This window comes from Eublepharis macularius, chromosome 10 (assembly GCF_028583425.1).
Source record: "Eublepharis macularius isolate TG4126 chromosome 10, MPM_Emac_v1.0, whole genome shotgun sequence".
NCBI classification, from domain to species: Eukaryota; Metazoa; Chordata; class Lepidosauria; order Squamata; family Eublepharidae; genus Eublepharis; species Eublepharis macularius.
The window spans coordinates 67,552,843-67,570,636 of NC_072799.1; the positions used below are offsets into that span (position 1 = coordinate 67,552,843).

Below are 17,794 nucleotides of genomic sequence, written 5' to 3' on the forward strand. Positions count from 1 at the left end.
TTTGGGCCACGACTCTCTCTCAGCCTAACCAATTTCACAATTCTGTTGTTGTGTGAAGATAAAATGGAGTAGGAGAGATTGATCCATGTTGGGTCTCCATTGAAGAGAAAAACAGGGCAAAAAATCTAAATAAAAGTAACTAATTATATAAGAATAACTTTATTCTTTTATGTAAGAATAGTTTAGAAACGCAGTAGTAAATCATTCCTCCAGCACTTATGTACCAACATATGCACTCTATATAAGGCACTTAAATAAATTGTCAGAAGAATTTCTTCTAGAATTTGACTTCTCTCTAAAAAAAAAAAACTTCTAAGAAAAAACACGACCATACCTGTGGCGTCAGAAATTTTTCAATGCGTTTAGCTATAAAATTTTTCTCCAATATGGAGTTGACTGATGGTCTATCCCTAGGATTTCTTTTAAATAGCTGTGAAATTAGATTCCGGAGCTCGTAGGAATAATGTACAGAAACAGGCGGAAATGACCCAGAGATTATCTTGAGTACTAAATTTTTCATATTTCCAGCTTCAAACTAGAGAGATAAGGACAATTTGAACATATTAGAGAGCAGTAATGCCTTACTCGAACAACAATGGGACAACTTGATTTCACAATACAACGCAAGTTAGAAATATTTTAAAATACTTGAAAAGGTTGCCTCAATTTTCTTTCAGCACCAAATTTTACCATATAGAGTTACTGAAATTATCATGTTATTTGTATTTAGATGTTAAAATTAAATTCTCAGTTAGCTAATTTTAGATTTTTAAAAAAATTACTCAAGGTTCTACAAACAAGGATAGGAATCAGCCCAAACAGGCTGACTCCTGGTTTCCCATAATTTCTGAGATACTTCCCAGTACTAAGATAGTATCAGATGGGACAGCCATGTTGGTCTGCAGTCAGCAGACCTATATGAAGAAGGGTGCTTGATTCTCGAAAGCTTATATCCTGAAAATTTTGTTATTCTTTAAGAAGCTGCTGCATAGGGAAAAACACCACCTTCCTGGATCCCAGGGGATTCTTTTTCCTTAAGGGTGTCAGAAACCAAAGTTCAAAAGCTGGAAAGTGAATCCTCACTTCCCATTGTAGAAGCACCACCAGCCTCTTATCTAACCCACAGCTTAAGGTCAAGAGGCAAACTCCAAGCCCTCTGGGTCTTAGCAAACAGAAGTAAACACTGCAAGACAGGCACTTTAAAGATTGAGTCCAGAAAACAATTACTTGGGTAGCCTATGGCAAAAAGGCCAAGGTACTGGATTCAGATTGAAGCAGTAACAACTCAACAGAAGTGCGCAATCAGGAGAAGCAAAATAACAACAGGCTAATTAGCTAAGCTAATATATACTTGAAACTTGCAAATCTAAACGGGATGTTACCTTTTAATCAGGTTTCAAAGTCCAAATGGCTTCAGAATCTCAATTCCATAGAACAAATGCAAGATGGCAGCTAGTTAAAAGCATAGCACAGCATTCAGAAGCAGATTTATCCTTCAGGCAGAAGTTTCCCCGAGGAGGACAAAAGTTAGATTAAGAGTACAAGCTTTTAAGGAGGCTAACCACCAGCAACGTAGCCTGAATAGCCTGACCAATCATGAAAGGGCTTAACCTACAACGATATGCTCTGTAGTAGCCTGTCATCACAGGTGTGTGGAGGAAATTAATCACTATTTCCATAATGTCATGGGTTACTGAGATGGAATGCAAGTGCTAGCCTTCCTAATAGAGATGGGCACGAACCAAAATACGAACCAAAGTTCATGACGAACCAGGCCGGTTCATGGTTCGCAAACCAGCAGTTCGTCAGAGCCCATTTCCGGCTAACCACCACGAACTTTAGGCTGGTTCGTTTGGTTCATTTTTTGGTTCGTCACTGCAGACAGCCTGGCGCCGATCAATCAGTTTCCTAGGCAACAGGGGATGGACTTCCTGCAGACCTTCTGCTGACCCGGAAGTGACCTTCTGCTGACCCGGAAGTGACAATTTACTGACCTGAATGTGATGTTTTCACGAACCAAACGAATCAGTTCGCGAACCAGGGGGCAGGTTCGTGAAATTTTGTAGTTTGTGAAATGTGACAAACCATGACCTGCACGGTTCATTTTTTTCTCGGTTTGTGCCCATCTCTACTCCTTAATGCTCTGACCTTGAAAACTTTGAAGGTCTTGCACCTGTGGCACCATCTCATCCTCTTATCTGGCTGGGAACCGAGAGCGTCATCTCTGTACTAGCTTCCCAGAAAAAGCTCTCTTTCCCCAAAGTTAATTGAGAATAAATCTAACTGCATCTTAGCTAGGCCAAAAAGCCTGATCCAGTGTGTAAGAAAGAGACAAGAAAAGAGCTGGGTGAGTGAGTTTCTTGACATGCTGGACTTGAATCTCCCAATAAGAAGTGATACAACGCACAAGGCGAAATTGTATCCCACCGCCAACGCCATCTCTTCTAGCATATAGGGTCAGTAAGTACAAATTTAAACAGCTAATTTCAAAGGCTATTCAATAACGTTTCCAACTGCTGCAAGATCGACGTTTGCCTCAGAAAACAGTGAAGCCAGCATGGTGTAATGACAATAAAGTGTCAAACTAGGACCTAGGAGACCAGGTTCAAATCCCTACTCTGCCATGGAACCTCACCAGTCACTGTTTCTTAGCCTAGACTACCTAGTTGGTGTGAGGATTATAATTACAAAGGGGATAATGATGTTATAATCCATTTTGGGTTTCCACTGGGCAGAAAAACAGAGCATGATTATATAAACAGTCAGAAAGCTTGCCTGATGACCTTGAGCCAGTCAATCTCAACCTAGTCTTCCTCACAGGGCCAACTAAAGATACTGGATTGGATCCAGCACTTCTGCTGGCAGAGAATGGGATATTTTCCTAATTCCCCACACATCATTCCTAGCACTGTTCCTCCTTGCCTCTGGAGAGAGTGTTAAAGTTCTGTTCCATAAGCAGCGCTCTACTCCCATAACAACAGGAAGTAAAGCATTTTTAACTGTTTACTTACTGCATGTTTCAGTGTACACATTTCATAGAGAACACAACCAAGAGCCCATATGTCACTAAAGAAGAAAGCAGACAGAGAACATTAGTGTGCACTGACACAGATCTTCTGAGCATACTATTTAATTCTTGGAACTTGGACTTTGTTCATGTCTTCTTATATCAACTATTTCAGGAGCTTGTGCATATCAGCAGGGGCAATTCTGAAATGTGAATAGCATCTTTTGGAGCTTCTATGCCCATGGAAAACCACGAGGACACAGCTTACTTGTGTAAGGACTACAACAAGCACATAACTTGAGTTAAGAGAGCAGCCCGAAGTAAAATGTGAATGGCCTGTCTGCAAAGAACTTCTACTTCACTACTTCCTGAGTAATGATAGCTGTGCCAGGCACTATGTCTCTATCCTCCACTAACGGTTAGGCCAGGGCGACTTTTATTCTTAGGTAAAATAAAGCAGCAACTATGGCAACATATTTTGGGCATAGTTAAAAGACATTCAAGTAGATAGTATTAGACTGCTGTACTTTCATTGCAATTAATACACTTAAGATGCTTTTTAAGGCTTAAGGAGAAATATTGTGGACATAGCTGGACAACAGGTCAGAGCACATCTTAGTGGCCACTAGAATCTAAACTGTTTAAGAAGAAGGAGTCAAATACATAACATAAATTTTTGCAGACCAGATGCATATAATTTTTAGCAAATATAACTCTTTGCTTTGTCTCCATCCAATGATCAAAACTCAGAGATGAAGAAGAATGTTTTAGCTTATGCACTATGACAGAGACTGGCAAAAATAAAGCAAAGTTGAATGAAATTCAAGGTAAGCTCTTTTCTGAAGAGTACCTTTTATTGTTGTAAGGCTTGTTCTCACAGATTTCAGGTGACAAATAATAAGGCGTTCCTATACATGTTCGAGCGAGCTCCACTGTACTAAAATAAAATCAGAAGAATTATTAATAAATTAACAAAAACAGGCTAGAAAGTATTACAGTAACTGGAAATATATTTGAATGTTACCTATTGAGCACTCTAGCTATTCCAAAGTCTCCCAGCTGTATTGTTCCATCTTTGGTTAAAAATATATTCTAAAGTCAAGAGGAAAAAAACAAGTGAAAGATGAGCCCAAGGGTCCATATGAAGAAAATAATCTATGCAGATTAGCATAATTGCATGTTTTATCAAAAATTTACAAATCCTCACTGGAAAACACTCTTGGTTAAAGGCACATTAACAAACACGGCAAGATAGTTTTCTTACTATACCAAAAGGATCACCTTAAAAAAAACACAAATAAGATATTGTTAAATACAACCAAAATCTTCATTCTCACATACTACAAATGAGGTGATACGGTTGAGTCTGGACTATATCACTTCAGACTGCAGGCGGGGACTCGGTGACATGCTAGTTTTCCATGGGGGGGGGTGAGTATGGAGTATTTGATTCATGTGACCTGAACTGCACTCTGAAGTGATACAGTCCAGACCACTTTATTTGGTTCTTGTGAGAACAAGGCATAGATCTTTCCATTGGAATATTAAAAGTTTCTCTCACCTACCTGTGACTTTATATCTCGATGCAAAATCTTTCTATCATGTACATGTTTTAATGCTAAGCAGATCTGTACAAACCAGTCCATGATCTAAAATTAACAACAGTTAAAAAGACATCTGTTAGAAATGTATTTTTTAAAAAAAGATTAGAGCTCCACTGAATTCCAAACTCTGATGTTCAAATTCAGGGGCATACAGTTTCCTTTACTCATCTTTTCTTCTAATAGTACAGTTTCCTAACATTAAGAATGGAAGATTTTGATATCGCTGTAACCTTGATTTATTCCTTAAATATACTGGTAAGGGGTTATGGGTGAGATCCAAAGGACTACAAGCAGAGCTTCAAATACAGAAGAGAGCTTTCCTATCTCCCCATTTCCTGTTGCAGCTTACTGCTTTCATCAAAATGCTGCTCCTAGAAGTTGGGCACTCTCATGAGCAGTGTGATGTGAAGGTCTGCTATAAAAATGAGAAAATGGGCAAAAATCACCCGCCATACACACTTCCACAGGAGAGTTTGGATCCAATCTTATATGTTGCAACATCCTATATTATATAGAACTAGGAGTGTGCACTTCCGAGTTTCCGATTCAGGAAAAATACCCGAATTGGACCTGATCTGTAAAGATTCGGGATTTCTGAATAGAAGCCAGCATGCTGGCCCTGATTTGGAAATCCTGAATCAAAGCTTCCCAAAGCATTCATATTACATCGAGAAAGGGCTGTCTACAGTTGGCAGGCAGCGCGGTTGAAGTTTAAAAGGCCCTTTCCCTGTTGCTTGCAAGTGGCAGGGCCCTTTAAACTTTGTTCAACCACCCTCACTTCCAGCCCCCCAGCCCCAGCCCTCAACCCCCCCTCCCACTTATCTGGGCCGGCAGGGCCACTGCGGTGGTGGAGAAAGCAGCTCTGGGCCCTACCGCCTCCTCACTGGCCTCCGCGGCAGTAGCGGCTCCGGCCTTCCCTGTCGCCTACTTGGCCACTGTGGGCCCCGAAGCGGGGGTGGCAGCTCCGGCCTTCCCCATGGCCCAGCTGGCTGCTGCACCTCTGGGCCCCACAGCCATGGCAGACATTTGAGGGGCAAGAAGGGCCGGAATAGACAGCTCCAGTCTTCCCCTCCATCAAGCTGGCTGCTGTGGGCCCTGGAGAAGGTGGCGTGGAAGCAGAGGAGTCCACTCCAGCCCTTCCCACCCCTCAAATGGCCGCCGCGGCTGAGGAGGCAGAGAAGACCCTTCCTGCTCCTCAAATGGCCGTGGCGGCTGTTTAAGGGGCAGGAAGGGCCAGAGGAGGCAACTCCAGCCTTCCCCGCTGGCCACTGCAGCAGTGGAAGAGGCGGCGTGGGCCCTGCAGGAACCAGTTCTGCACTTCCCCTTCGCCCAGGTGGCTGCTGTGGCTGTGAAGGAGGTGGTGTGAGCCCCAAAGAAGGTAGCTCTGGCCTTCCCTGCCACCTAGCTGGCCGCTATGGCAACCGAGGAGGCGGCACGAGCCCCGCAGGAGCCGGCTCGGCACTTCCCCGCCACCCAGCTGGCTGTTGCGGCAGAGGTGGCGCAGGCCCCATAGGAGCCGGCTCCACACTTGCTGGCCGCCCAGCTGATTGGCCTTCCCTCTCCCTGCCAGCCAGGTAAGTGGGGTGGGTAGGTGGGATTGCTCCAGGGGAGGTGGGGGTGGGGTGGTTTGCTCCTCCTCACTTCAATATGCTCCAAATCTTTACGGAGCATACTGAAGCTAGCTAAATAACAGAATCCCAAAGCAGCTTGCCACTTTGGGATTCTGGTAATTCCAGATTTTTCCGAAGCAGGGAAACCCGAATTTTTGGGGGGTGCACACCCCTATATAGAACATATTTTAAACACTCACATAACCTGCTTTTTCAGCCATAAATGGATCCTCAAGAAGGATTACACTAAAGTAAAGCACAGTAGGAACTATGTTACCCACAACAGATTACCTAATAAAAACAGAGCTTCAGACGTTCTCTAGTTTACCAAAAATAGTAAAGAGTCCAGTAGCACCTTTAAGACTAACCAACTTTATTGTAGCATAATCTTTTGAGAACCACAGCACTCTTTGTCAGATGCATCTAATGAAGACAGCAGTGGTTCTTGAAAGCTTATGCTACAATAAAGTTGGTTAGTCTAAAACGTACTACTGGATTCTCTAATATTTTGCAAGTACAGACTAACATAATTAACTCCTCTGGATCTCTACCCAGGCTTTTTCAACCTCAAAAACACCTTCCTTTGGAGGTTTGAATCCCACCACTAATACCACCTGTGGCATTTTGCCCCCTTTGTGTGACCTGTATATTGCTGTCTCTCTGACTTCTCCATTGTTCCCAAAAGGTTTTTGCTGCCACCAAAGGCTTTTTGCCTTAGCTCTCTTCAGTTTAACTTGTTTTATAGAAAGTAAAACGACAGAACTGCCAGCACATGGGCATGGCTCTGAGACAAAAAAGGGATCCTGTATTCCAGATGGAACACATTTTGCTTAACCAGAAGTACAATTTAAGCATAAGTACATATGCATGATGGTTGCAGAGTATTGATATGGTCATTGGTTTCAGAATAGGTTCAGAAGCGTGGTAGTTTCAAAATAGTTATATATTCTCAAATGTATAATCCCAGACCCAGTCACAAAGATTAATTTTCCACATAGTTCTTCACTCAGAGAATACTTATGGGTTTATCAGATGCCTGCTGATGGCAGGCAAATCTCCAGGGGGTTTGCCTGGCTACCCACCAATTGCTGGTGATTGGGGGAGGTGGCAAACCCCCCTGGTGATTACCCACCACCGGAAGACAACCTGAGAAAGAGCACACCAGATGCTTCCTGAAGTGATGTCACTGCGCCTTATCAGGAGTGCTCCCGTGCGTTGTTGGGCCAATTTTAGCCCCAAATGGGCCAGAATTAACCCTGTGTGAAGTGCAGAAGCACACCAGTGGCCAATATGATTACATCACTTCCCAGAAGTGACATCATCATGCCCCTCCAGGAGCACGCAAAGCATGTGTGCAAGGAAACTTCAAAGGGTAAGTCCCGGGTCCCCCACCTCCCCCCTGGAAGGTATAGGGACCTGGGAACCCTATTCTCTCTCCCACACAAAACTCTCTGGCTTAAACACAGATTGACTGACTGGATTTTCCCTCTGTTTTCACTTAAGACTGTTCATCCGTGAACACTCAGACTTCTACACAAATTGACTGAACTTGACGGAATAACCTCTCTCTGAGATACACAGACTGACTAAAAACCTTTCCCTCCTCACCGTTCTCAAACTGAAGTCCACTCTGCTCCCTAGGGTACAGCTGCCATCCAATCAGATCAGACCCTATTCACCCATCTAGCCCCCACTCCTCACGAGAGGCCTGCATTTAAACCCACAGTAACAAATATTCAACCCCTCCACATTAATACAGAGAAACAAAAACATATTTACATAGCAAAACATTAGATCATCCAACTCTGATTACAAGACCATATAAAACCAACATTACTTTTATGCACAAGACCCTATACCACCGGTGCATGAAGACTGCAAGCGATGTGCATGACATGTTGGGAATGTAGGAAATGTAGTGCTGAATGTATTATACTTCCTGCCAACACTTTGTTTTGTCTTGAATGCCAGGGAGAAGATCACCACCAACCAAGCAAAACACTGCATCTCCCTGGGCAGGTAAATGGTATAGTGATACTTGTCTTTGTGTTCTGGGCTGACCCAAGGGATAAACCACAAGACAGAGAATTGCTAATGCAGTTGTCATAGCACTATATTTCTAAAGTCTAACACACAGCACAGCAAACATTATGGCAATGACAGGATTGCAAGTAAGGTTACCAACAGCCTGGAGAAAAGATGTCCTTCCCTTTTGTAAAGGCTTAATGGGATGTTATTTAAGTCCATGCCATGAAAAACATCAGCTGCCCATTTGGGCATATTAAACTTCTACTAAAGGGAGAGGATTTTTCCCCCTCCCGGCTGTTGACAACTCTTATGTACAGGAAGCTGCTGTTAGGTATTTGAATGCTAGATTAAGGACAATTACTGCAAGATGGAGATAAACAAGTTACATGGCTACAACTAAATAAGGCAAATATAATTTATGACGCACAACGATTATAATTATCAAGCAATCTGGACCTCAAAGCCAGTTACCTGGTCTTCTGAAAACAAGACCCCTCTCTGTGCATTAATTTTCTTGAACAGGTCTCCTCCTTCACAATAATCCATCACTATGTAAAGACAACCGCCTTCTACAAAATGAAAGCAATATCATAAGACAAACCTTGGTGAGTAGTGAACACAAAAATCAGTTCCTTTTTTGGTCTAATTTTCAGTTAGCTTGTATTTCCCACTTCAGTACAAGAGATGGGAGACTTATAACTTAATCTTACACATGCTAAGATCTCTTACAGAGTTCAGTATGCCTTTCTTAATAACATTCAATTTATATGCCACCCTTCAAGAAAACTTAATGCCCATTCAGAGTAGTTTACAACAAATATTATTATCCCCACAACAATCACCCTGTGAGATTGGTGAGGCTGAGAGAGCTCTGACTGTCCCAAGGTCACTCAGCTGGCTACAAGTGGAGAAGTGAGGAATCAAACCCGGTTCTCCAGATTAGAGTCCCGCGCTCTTACCCACTACACCAAACTGGCTCTTCTATGCAAGTATGCATGAAACTGCAGAAACTGAAAATCCTGGCAATGAAAAGCAATTGTGAAACATATCAAGGGCATTTAAAACAAAATCACACTGTCTCATGAGTCAAATTCACTTTTTCATACATGTTATACATCCTGCATCGTAAAACCTAACCTTCAAATGATTCTCTGTACAGGACAATATTCGGATGTTTCATGTTTGCCAATACAGCAACCTCTCGCCTTGATTCTTCTCTCTCTTTATTTGACATCTAAAAAAGAAAGAAAGACACATTGTCTTAGAAAACAAATGTAAGAGGTCATGTGATTTCAAGAATTAAAAATCTCAGAAACTCACCTTGGATATACTGATCTCCTTAATAACATATTGTCTGCCATTTTCCTTTGCTTTTACCAGAATTGCTTTACCAAATGATCCTTCACCAATCTTTTGCACCTTAATATATTTGTCCATGGTATTTTTCTAAGGCATCCTCATTAGTGAGCTAGGGAGAAAGAAAAAGGTGCTGTTTAACTGAATAACTGATTTGCTCTTTGGTTTCTGCCAGATCAAGTCAAGCAACCCGAGTCATTTTCAAAAGCACTTTTAATTCCATCACCACCACTTTGTTCTTCCACAGTACAGTTTCTGAATCCATCAGTGTCCTCCTATTTGGTTCAGCTAAGCTCCACAGCAGTTTGCATCTACTCTCTTCGTTCCAAAATTATCACTGTGGAATTCCCCCCACCCCCCAAATGGACACAGAATCACTTAAATATTTTTACCCAGTTAAGAAGTTTGTACCTACTACATACTAGGAAAATACGTCAAATTCAGAACATGAACGACAAAAATATTTCTGCTTCCTAAAGAAGCACTTCCTTACTCTTCAGTTGCAGCCTGATTATACATGCATTTGTTTAAAAGCAGGTCCCATTGAGTTCCATTAAGAACTCAGGAGATTTCTGCCGTATGCTATGGGAGCTATCCTGTCTGTCCCACTGAATTTAGTGAGGCCTTTGTCTGGGAATGGTCATGACTTTTTGTACGTTTACTTGGAATAAGCCTCATTCAACTCTATGGGACCTGCTTCCCAGTAAAGATTTAGAACTGTGGCTTAAAACAGCATCCTCAACTGATTTTGAGAAAGATGTGATAGCAGAGACAACACACATACTCTTAGATAAAACTAATTATTTGGACCCTTTGAGTGCAGTAACGGCCTGACTGGGAGACTGAAACTACCCCAGTGCTCTGGTAGAAAACTGTCACGAGGAAATGGACAAAGGGGATGTGAACCTGTTAATTCCTCTTGATCTCTCAGCAGAGTTCAGTATCATCATGTAACATCTTTCTTGTGCTGCCTTCCTGCATAGGGAGCTAGAGGCACCCCTTCCGCAGTGGCTCAGCTCTTTTCCATTCAGCTAGTACTAGAAGGCAGAAACAGAATTATCTGGGTGGGTCACACGCAATGTCATCAACATGCACCTGACACCTCACTCTGGTTCACCTTTTTTTCTGCTCCTGATAGGATTGTGAACTTTTCAAGAGGCATAGTAATGACCTGAGATGAGCAAGGGGGAACAAATAAGAGAGGATGATGGTGCAAGATTTGTTATTTAAGATATGTAAGGATCAGATTTATTGTTTGGCAACATTCCTGGAACCAGAGCTACTTTATGAGGTCTGGCGATACCTGTGGACCGGAGCCTCTTTTCTCAGAAGCAGTTAAGGCACCCTGTATTTGCTTCCTCTCAATAACCTGCAGATTAACTTCTTATATTGTGCAGTACCTGGAGCTACTTTGAGAAGTGCTTGGACACTTCAGCTTGTCCAGAAGGCATCCGCCCCTTTACCACCTAGGGCGTTTATTAGGACATTTATTTCTCCAAATTTTACAAGAATGGTATTGGTCATAGCTTAGCATAGAGACACAATTAAGTATCCTGTTTTTGACCTAAACAGTCTGATTTCTTCCTATTGCAAGAAGCACCTACTCTCAAAGGCACAAGACAGCCAAAACATTTTATTCCCATAGACTTTCCATCTGTGTTCCTTTATTACAAAAAAATAAAACCATAATTAGACTATAATAAAAATCATTTAATTCAACTGCTTTGCAAGCCACTTCAAGGATTACCTTGGTTAGGAGAGGAGAGTGTAATAAAGAGAACTTTTTTTACAACACATTTTATGACTGTAAAGAGAAAGAAAACCAGCACAGGACATCCAAAAAGAGGGGCAAATAAGAAAAACTAAAGTTCTCACTATCTTGTGTAAGAATGAATTACAGACGCTGAAATTGGGTATTTAAGACCTACCAGTACAATACTCTTTATACCTGACCTTTTTATCTACCTCGTAAAGGGACCTCCAAGCCGTAACTGAAACCCCGTCATAACCACACTTAAAAGGCTCCGTGTGAACACTCTATAAGGGACCTGAACACTGGTTGTGGATGGGAGACAGCCCATTTCGCCCCCCCCCGGCCCCCCAACTCAGGAATTTCTCCTTCCTCACTGCGGTCTCGGCCTCGACACACCCCTCCCTGCAACACCGGCACAGAAAGCCAGGCACAAAACGAGGTGACTTACCAGGCGGGAGCCGCGGGAGAAGCAGCGCCAATCCTAGAAAGCAAAGAACGAGAGAGCCGCCGCCTGTTTAAGGAGGCCAAGCGACAAGGCAGCCGACCCTTCCGCGCGTTCTCCGCCCGACCCTCACCCTACGGCCCCAGCCTCATTAGCGCACTCAGCCTTCCCCAGCAGCCTCAACCGAACGCGAGCACTGGCCCCACCCCTGCCGCATCCCGATAGGCTGACGAGCTCGAGCTTGGGCTGCCATTGGGACAAAAAGGACCGAAATGTTCGGGTGAGCAAGACAGGGCGTGTTGTACCGATCGCTTACAGCTTCACCCTGGCAACGCACGGGCGGCAGGCAGGCCGACTGTTCACGTGACCAAAGTGTCCCGCGTAAGGAGGAGGAGGAGGGCGGGAGGCAGCCGGTGAAGTGGAAGATGCGGGACTTCGAGCCTGGCGACGTTACACTCTAGGTTGTTTTTTCCACGTGTCGCGGAAGGAGGCGGCGAAATGGACTGCACCACTCCAGATAGGCGAGGAGGGGGTTGCATTTCTGCATAAATAGCGCCTTCCTTGGAAACTGAACACTAGCAGAGCGCGCAAAGAGTTTGGCCGGGGCTTTTCATTCTGACGTGCTTGTTGTTTGTTGTTTACAAAGAGATTTTACTTGAGGGATTCTAAATAAATAAACAGGAATCCACAGCCACAATTTAATCAACCTGCTGGATTGGGGGGGGGTGTTTCCACCCCTCTGGGAACACAACCAGCTAACAACACAATAAACACAACACAATAACGCTTGAGGGACAATTTATGACAGCCCAAGAAGGTAGCAAGGTCTGGCCACGTCCCATCAAAGATTACGTCTGTCTTCTAATAATATACCTTGATTCTTTTAAACCAAAAATGGATAGCTATGACATCCCACAATACAGATTAAGGATAAAAATGTTAGAACCCTTTAAAGATGGCATCAATGCCCCTAAATACAGATTAACTCTTGACTATACCCCTTTTCCTTTATCAGTAAATATGAACTTATTATACTGATGACTTCTGTCTTTTTTTCAGCAGGGAAATGGATTCTCAACAACGGCCAACTAAACATTATTAGTGTATCATTTGATGACTGCGGAAAATACATGTGCATTGCATCTAACATCTATGGCCAAGTAAATAACACTGTTACTCAGAGTTGTCTTCACCTCTGGTGATATGGGGCTCCACTACATGATTGTATGCCTTGTAGCTTTTACCATTGTTTTGATTTTGAACATTACACGCCACTTGAAGAAGACAGAGAAAGCCATCAATGAATTCTTCTGGACAGAAGGAGCAGACAAATTGCAAAAAGCTTTTGAAATTGCTAAAGGCATCCCAATCATCACCTCAGTAAAAACTCTTGAGCTTGCCAAAGTAACACAGTTCAAGACCATGGAGTTTGCCTGCTATATTGAGGAACTGGCAAGGAGTGTTCCCCTGCCACACCTCATCATGAACTGCAGAACACTGTGACGCTCGTTCATCTTCCAGATATGGGAGGGGAGATGAACTGGTCTTCTAGTGTCAGCTGTGCACCTACCAGTAAGAGGAAGTTGAAAGCTTAGATTTTAGTGTGAGCTTTCTGAATATAATAGGTAAAGCAAATTTTAACATTTGCAACCCCACCACCCCTTAAAAAAAGTCCTTCCCACACATGTGGTGATTTTGTATGTGCCATAAGTGTAACTCACTGATTGTGTGGTTCTGAAATGCAACAGATGCAAGGCCAGAAACTATCTCCTTTTGCAAGCTACTACTGCAGTGCGGAGTCCCGGCTGAAGTTCCTGGTTTGAGGCCCTGACCCTGATGATTAGTTGGAGAGACGAAGTAACCTTTACTGCTCTTTACTCTAAATAAGTAATCCTGTACTGGAACTATGCTGTGACTCCGACGCATCTTCTCTGCATGAACCACAGCTCAAGATTGTGATCAAAGTGTTTGTTCACTAGTTAACTAAAAAGGACTGTGTCGGTAACCAGTCACAAGACAGTGTCCAATTACAAATTTAAAAAGAGAGGGAAGAAGAGATAGTCCACGCTCCAAGGCAGGGACCTGATTAGAGTCAGCGGTAAGCATGCCCAATTTTCTTTTAAGAAATTGTTTAGGGTGTGCAAACTTGTGTTGCTGGTCACTTTTAATGGGGCTTAGTGCATTTGCTCAACCATGTACCATTCACCAATCTCAGTGAATGCACTTTTTGGAAGAAGATTCCACTCGACTGCAGAAAAAATACAATGTGCCAAAAAATCCCAGTCCTCCGTGGCTTCATCTTGTCTGGTGACAGTCTGAACATATTTTTGAGACCATGGAAATGGCTAACTCTGGAATGAATTTTAGTAGTTGTAGATTTTCCGGGCTGTATGGTGGTGGTCTTGGCATTGTAGTTCCTGACATTTTGCCAGCAGCTGTGGCTGGCATCTTCAGAGGTGTAGCACCAAAAGACAGAGATCTTTCAGTGTTTTCTCCACACATTGACACTGAGAGAATTCTGTCTTTCGGTGCTACACCTCTGAAGATGCCAGTCACAGCTGCTGGTGAAATGTCAGGAACTACAATGCCAAGACCACGGCCATACAGCCTTGAAAATCTACAACAACTAACGTTCTCCAGCCGTGAAAGCCTTTGACAATGTATCTGGAATGAGTACCAGTGGAGGTAAAATACTAGCTGAACTGTAGACATAGTAATTGCTCTTAGGTGGACTGTTCTCTGCTTTTGTCTTCTCTTTAAAATGAGAGGGATTTTGTGAGGTAAACAAGGTAAGGAAAAAATGGCACATTTTCTTGGGCTTCAAGAAATTCAGTGATGGGGCAGGCTATTTAACTGAGGTTTTCAATCAAAGTTCCATGTGCAGTCTAAATTCAGAAATGGCTGTTTATAAAATGAGCCCCTTTATCAGAGGAGCTTTCTACAGATTCATGTGAGTTGCCTCAAATACTACACTTTCTAGAATTTAAAATCTTACTATGAGCAACAACAATGAAAGATTTAGTACAGAGCAAGAAACTTGATCTTCCACCAACCAACTAAGAATACATTAGAAGGTACTGATTCAATAAAGGAAAATACTGCCTCTGCACCCTGCAGTGTTCTGCATGGCCACAGAAAGTGACATTCCAAATGGTTTGATGGAAGGCAGAAAATAGCATAGTGCTCCTGTGAACCAGATTGGTCTGCAGCAACATTATTATCCTCTGTTCTATTTAACTGATTCCTGTGCAGTTAACACTAGTCTCAGCTGGAAGTAACACACTAGTGATGTCTTCCTACAAGCTATATTTAAGTTTAAAGAAAACTCTCTTCATTAAAACAGTCAAAATTCCAAATAACTGAGAAGAATATCCCTTCTACCCATGCATTCTGCAAAATAGCTTGGGGGAAAACCCAGAAGAGACTATATTAACCCTTCTGACAGACCCTTTTTGCTGCTATCGTATTTCTGTAGACAAGTTAACCCTGTGTGCGTATAGTCAATTGTGCCATAAAGATCTGGGGATAATAGATTCTAGTGAATAAAGAGAAATGTGTAAAGGAATTTAAATTTCAAACATGTATGTTTCACTTTTAAGTATTCTCTGAATAGCTAGTGTAAACTGACTTCTCTTACCCAATAAAGCTAAAATATCGTCACCTAACAAAAAGGACTCCTGTTCATTTTTAGCTCTCAAAAGCCACAAAAGAAAGTAGTGCTTTATTTCTTCAATATGAGTTTTGTTGGCAAAGGCACTATTTTAGATTTCACCATGAGGAGCTGGGCAGGGGCAAGAAATCTTAGGAAGATTTAAATGGTCATTTTCAGGGCTTTTTTTCAGCTGGAACGCGGTGGAACGGAGTTCCGGCACCTCTTGAGAATGGTCACATGGCTGGTGGCCCCGCCCCCTGATTTCCAGACAGAGGGAGTTTAGATTGCCCTCCGCCAGCAGCGCAGAGGGCAATCTAAACTCCCTTCAGTCTAGAGATCAGGAGGAGGGACCACCGGCCATGAGACCATTTTTGCTGAGGGCTATTTAAGCTTCTAAAAACTCCCTTGTTCCAACTGACCCAAAGTGATGTCATTGTGCGGTCCTGAGTTTCACTACCTGTTTTCCCAGAAAAAAAGCCCTGGTCATTTTTAAATATATTCTAAATTGCACAAAGGCAGTATATTAAGAGCCTCTGCTGTAGTCACTTTTTGTAATCTTGTATCACTATAGCAATGTTATCGCTTTCCCTCTTCTAATGAAGGGATTTGAACCTTTGGATGTATACTTAATAAATGGGTTCAGTTAAATGTGTCTGTCATGCAGAACTGGCCAGAAATTTGGCTCTTTTGAGAAGTAATCTCGTATTGCCTAAAACAGAAGGGAGGCATAGCTATTCTCTAAATGGTACCGTTATTTAGAAGCACAACTTGCTCCTCACCAGAGATTTGTTTTTATCCACACTGTTTTCAAATGAGGCATTATTTTTTAAAATGGCATCTTTAAAACTTCTCCACAGTTTGCACAATATGGGAATGTTAATGCAGAAGAGTCCATTTTAATGCATATCTAGCATAAGCATAAGACCGGCAAAGCAGGTAGACTCATATCCTACTCCGTTCACTTCAATGGGCCTTACTCCCAGGGAAGTGTTCTTAGGATTGCACTGCAGTTTATGCTGATCCTTACATAAAGCCCCATATGTGAAAACACTCAAGGAATTCTACACATTTTGTTACTGCTTTATGTATTCCAGGATTAAAAGACAGCTTTTACCTGGCTTAGACTAGCAAACAATGTGGATCATCTTCAGTGGTGTTCTGATTAGCTGGAATAAATTGGAATCCAACAACAACAAAACCCAATATAGGAGGGACAGACGATAAATACAGCTGTAGGCATCACAGATCCAGGTTTGATTTTGGAACCAAAACATACAGAAATTAGGTTTTTTTCTTAAGACTGAAAAAACCTTCTGTAATGGAAGAGATCTTTAATTGCCTGTAACTTTAGGCTTATTTAGAAATATCTCTACTTCCTGGTTGTAAACTCTAAAGAGGTTTATCAACAGGTGCAGCAAGAATAATATTGGGCTTTAACAAGGAGGCACCTTGTTAACAGAGGTCTTTACTCTTACCTAAGGCGCAAGGAGCTGAAAGAAGCAGGACTGCAAGCTAATACAAATCTTTGCTTCCTCAGATCTTGGTGCATTGGAAAACTCCCAAAGATTCCCCACAACAGTATCTAAAAAGCTGCCAGTAGTTTCTCTTACACAGCATGCAACCAGGTGCTCTCTGACATATAGTTTTCAATATGCCCAGGGGTTCCCAATGACCAAACTACCTCATGGGAAAAGTCTAGCTCATATAGAGAAATCCACTCCCCCATGTAATTCACTCTTCCACTATCTACTGGCTTCAAGATATGCTTACTGAGCAATTACCGAAGAGAGCACAAAAGCCCCTACCACTGCAACACAGCACTTTATGTATAAGCAGCTTAAAAGCACAAAGAGCTGTGACTTCTATAGCTGACCTCCGATCCAACAGAGAAATGAGAACCAATGTGCTGCTGAACTAGCTTAACCATAATTAAACTAGCTTAACTTTTTAAGATTATAAATGCATCCATAATGGATCAATCTGGTGCGGCATCATTTTTACAGTGTCCCACCAGATGCCCTCAGGATGCGTCAAGGGCAAAGAGGCCGAAGCATCCCTCCCTCCTGCTGCCCCTAGCACCGGTATTCAAGGACAGCAGCATCTGAACACGGCAGCTCCATTTCGTCATTGTGCCTAATAACCACGGGCAGATCCATCTTCTGGACTTTGTCTAAATGTCTTGAAAGTCAACTAAACTCATGACCATTGCTACATCTGTGAGCAAAGAAGTGCTTCCATTTTTTGTCTTAAATGTATTGCCCATCAACTCTATTGGGTACTGATTATTTCTAGTACTATGGGGGCAGATTCTATCTACTTTAACCTCCCTAGGCATAATTTTA

At 42.5% G+C, this 17,794-nt stretch overlaps 1 protein-coding gene across 4 annotated transcripts in view; it reads right to left on the minus strand.

The window, feature by feature from the left end:
* The window catches only part of NEK1 (NIMA related kinase 1), a 51,171-nt gene extending 39,207 nt beyond the window's left edge, over positions 1 to 11,964 (minus strand). For all 4 annotated transcript variants that reach the window (XM_054990404.1, XM_054990403.1, XM_054990407.1 and 1 more), the window contains exons 1-9: positions 11,807 to 11,964; positions 9,570 to 9,717; positions 9,387 to 9,483; positions 8,721 to 8,818; positions 4,573 to 4,656; positions 4,032 to 4,099; positions 3,858 to 3,944; positions 3,012 to 3,066; positions 335 to 535 (exon numbers count right to left, since the gene is read on the minus strand). In XM_054990404.1, the coding sequence (XP_054846379.1) occupies positions 335 to 535; positions 3,012 to 3,066; positions 3,858 to 3,944; positions 4,032 to 4,099; positions 4,573 to 4,656; positions 8,721 to 8,818; positions 9,387 to 9,483; positions 9,570 to 9,686 (807 nt within the window). In that variant the 5' untranslated portion in view covers positions 9,687 to 9,717; positions 11,807 to 11,964. The remainder of the gene's footprint in view (positions 1 to 334; positions 536 to 3,011; positions 3,067 to 3,857; positions 3,945 to 4,031; positions 4,100 to 4,572; positions 4,657 to 8,720; positions 8,819 to 9,386; positions 9,484 to 9,569; positions 9,718 to 11,806) is intronic.
* Between the last annotated feature and the right edge of the window lie 5,830 nt (positions 11,965 to 17,794).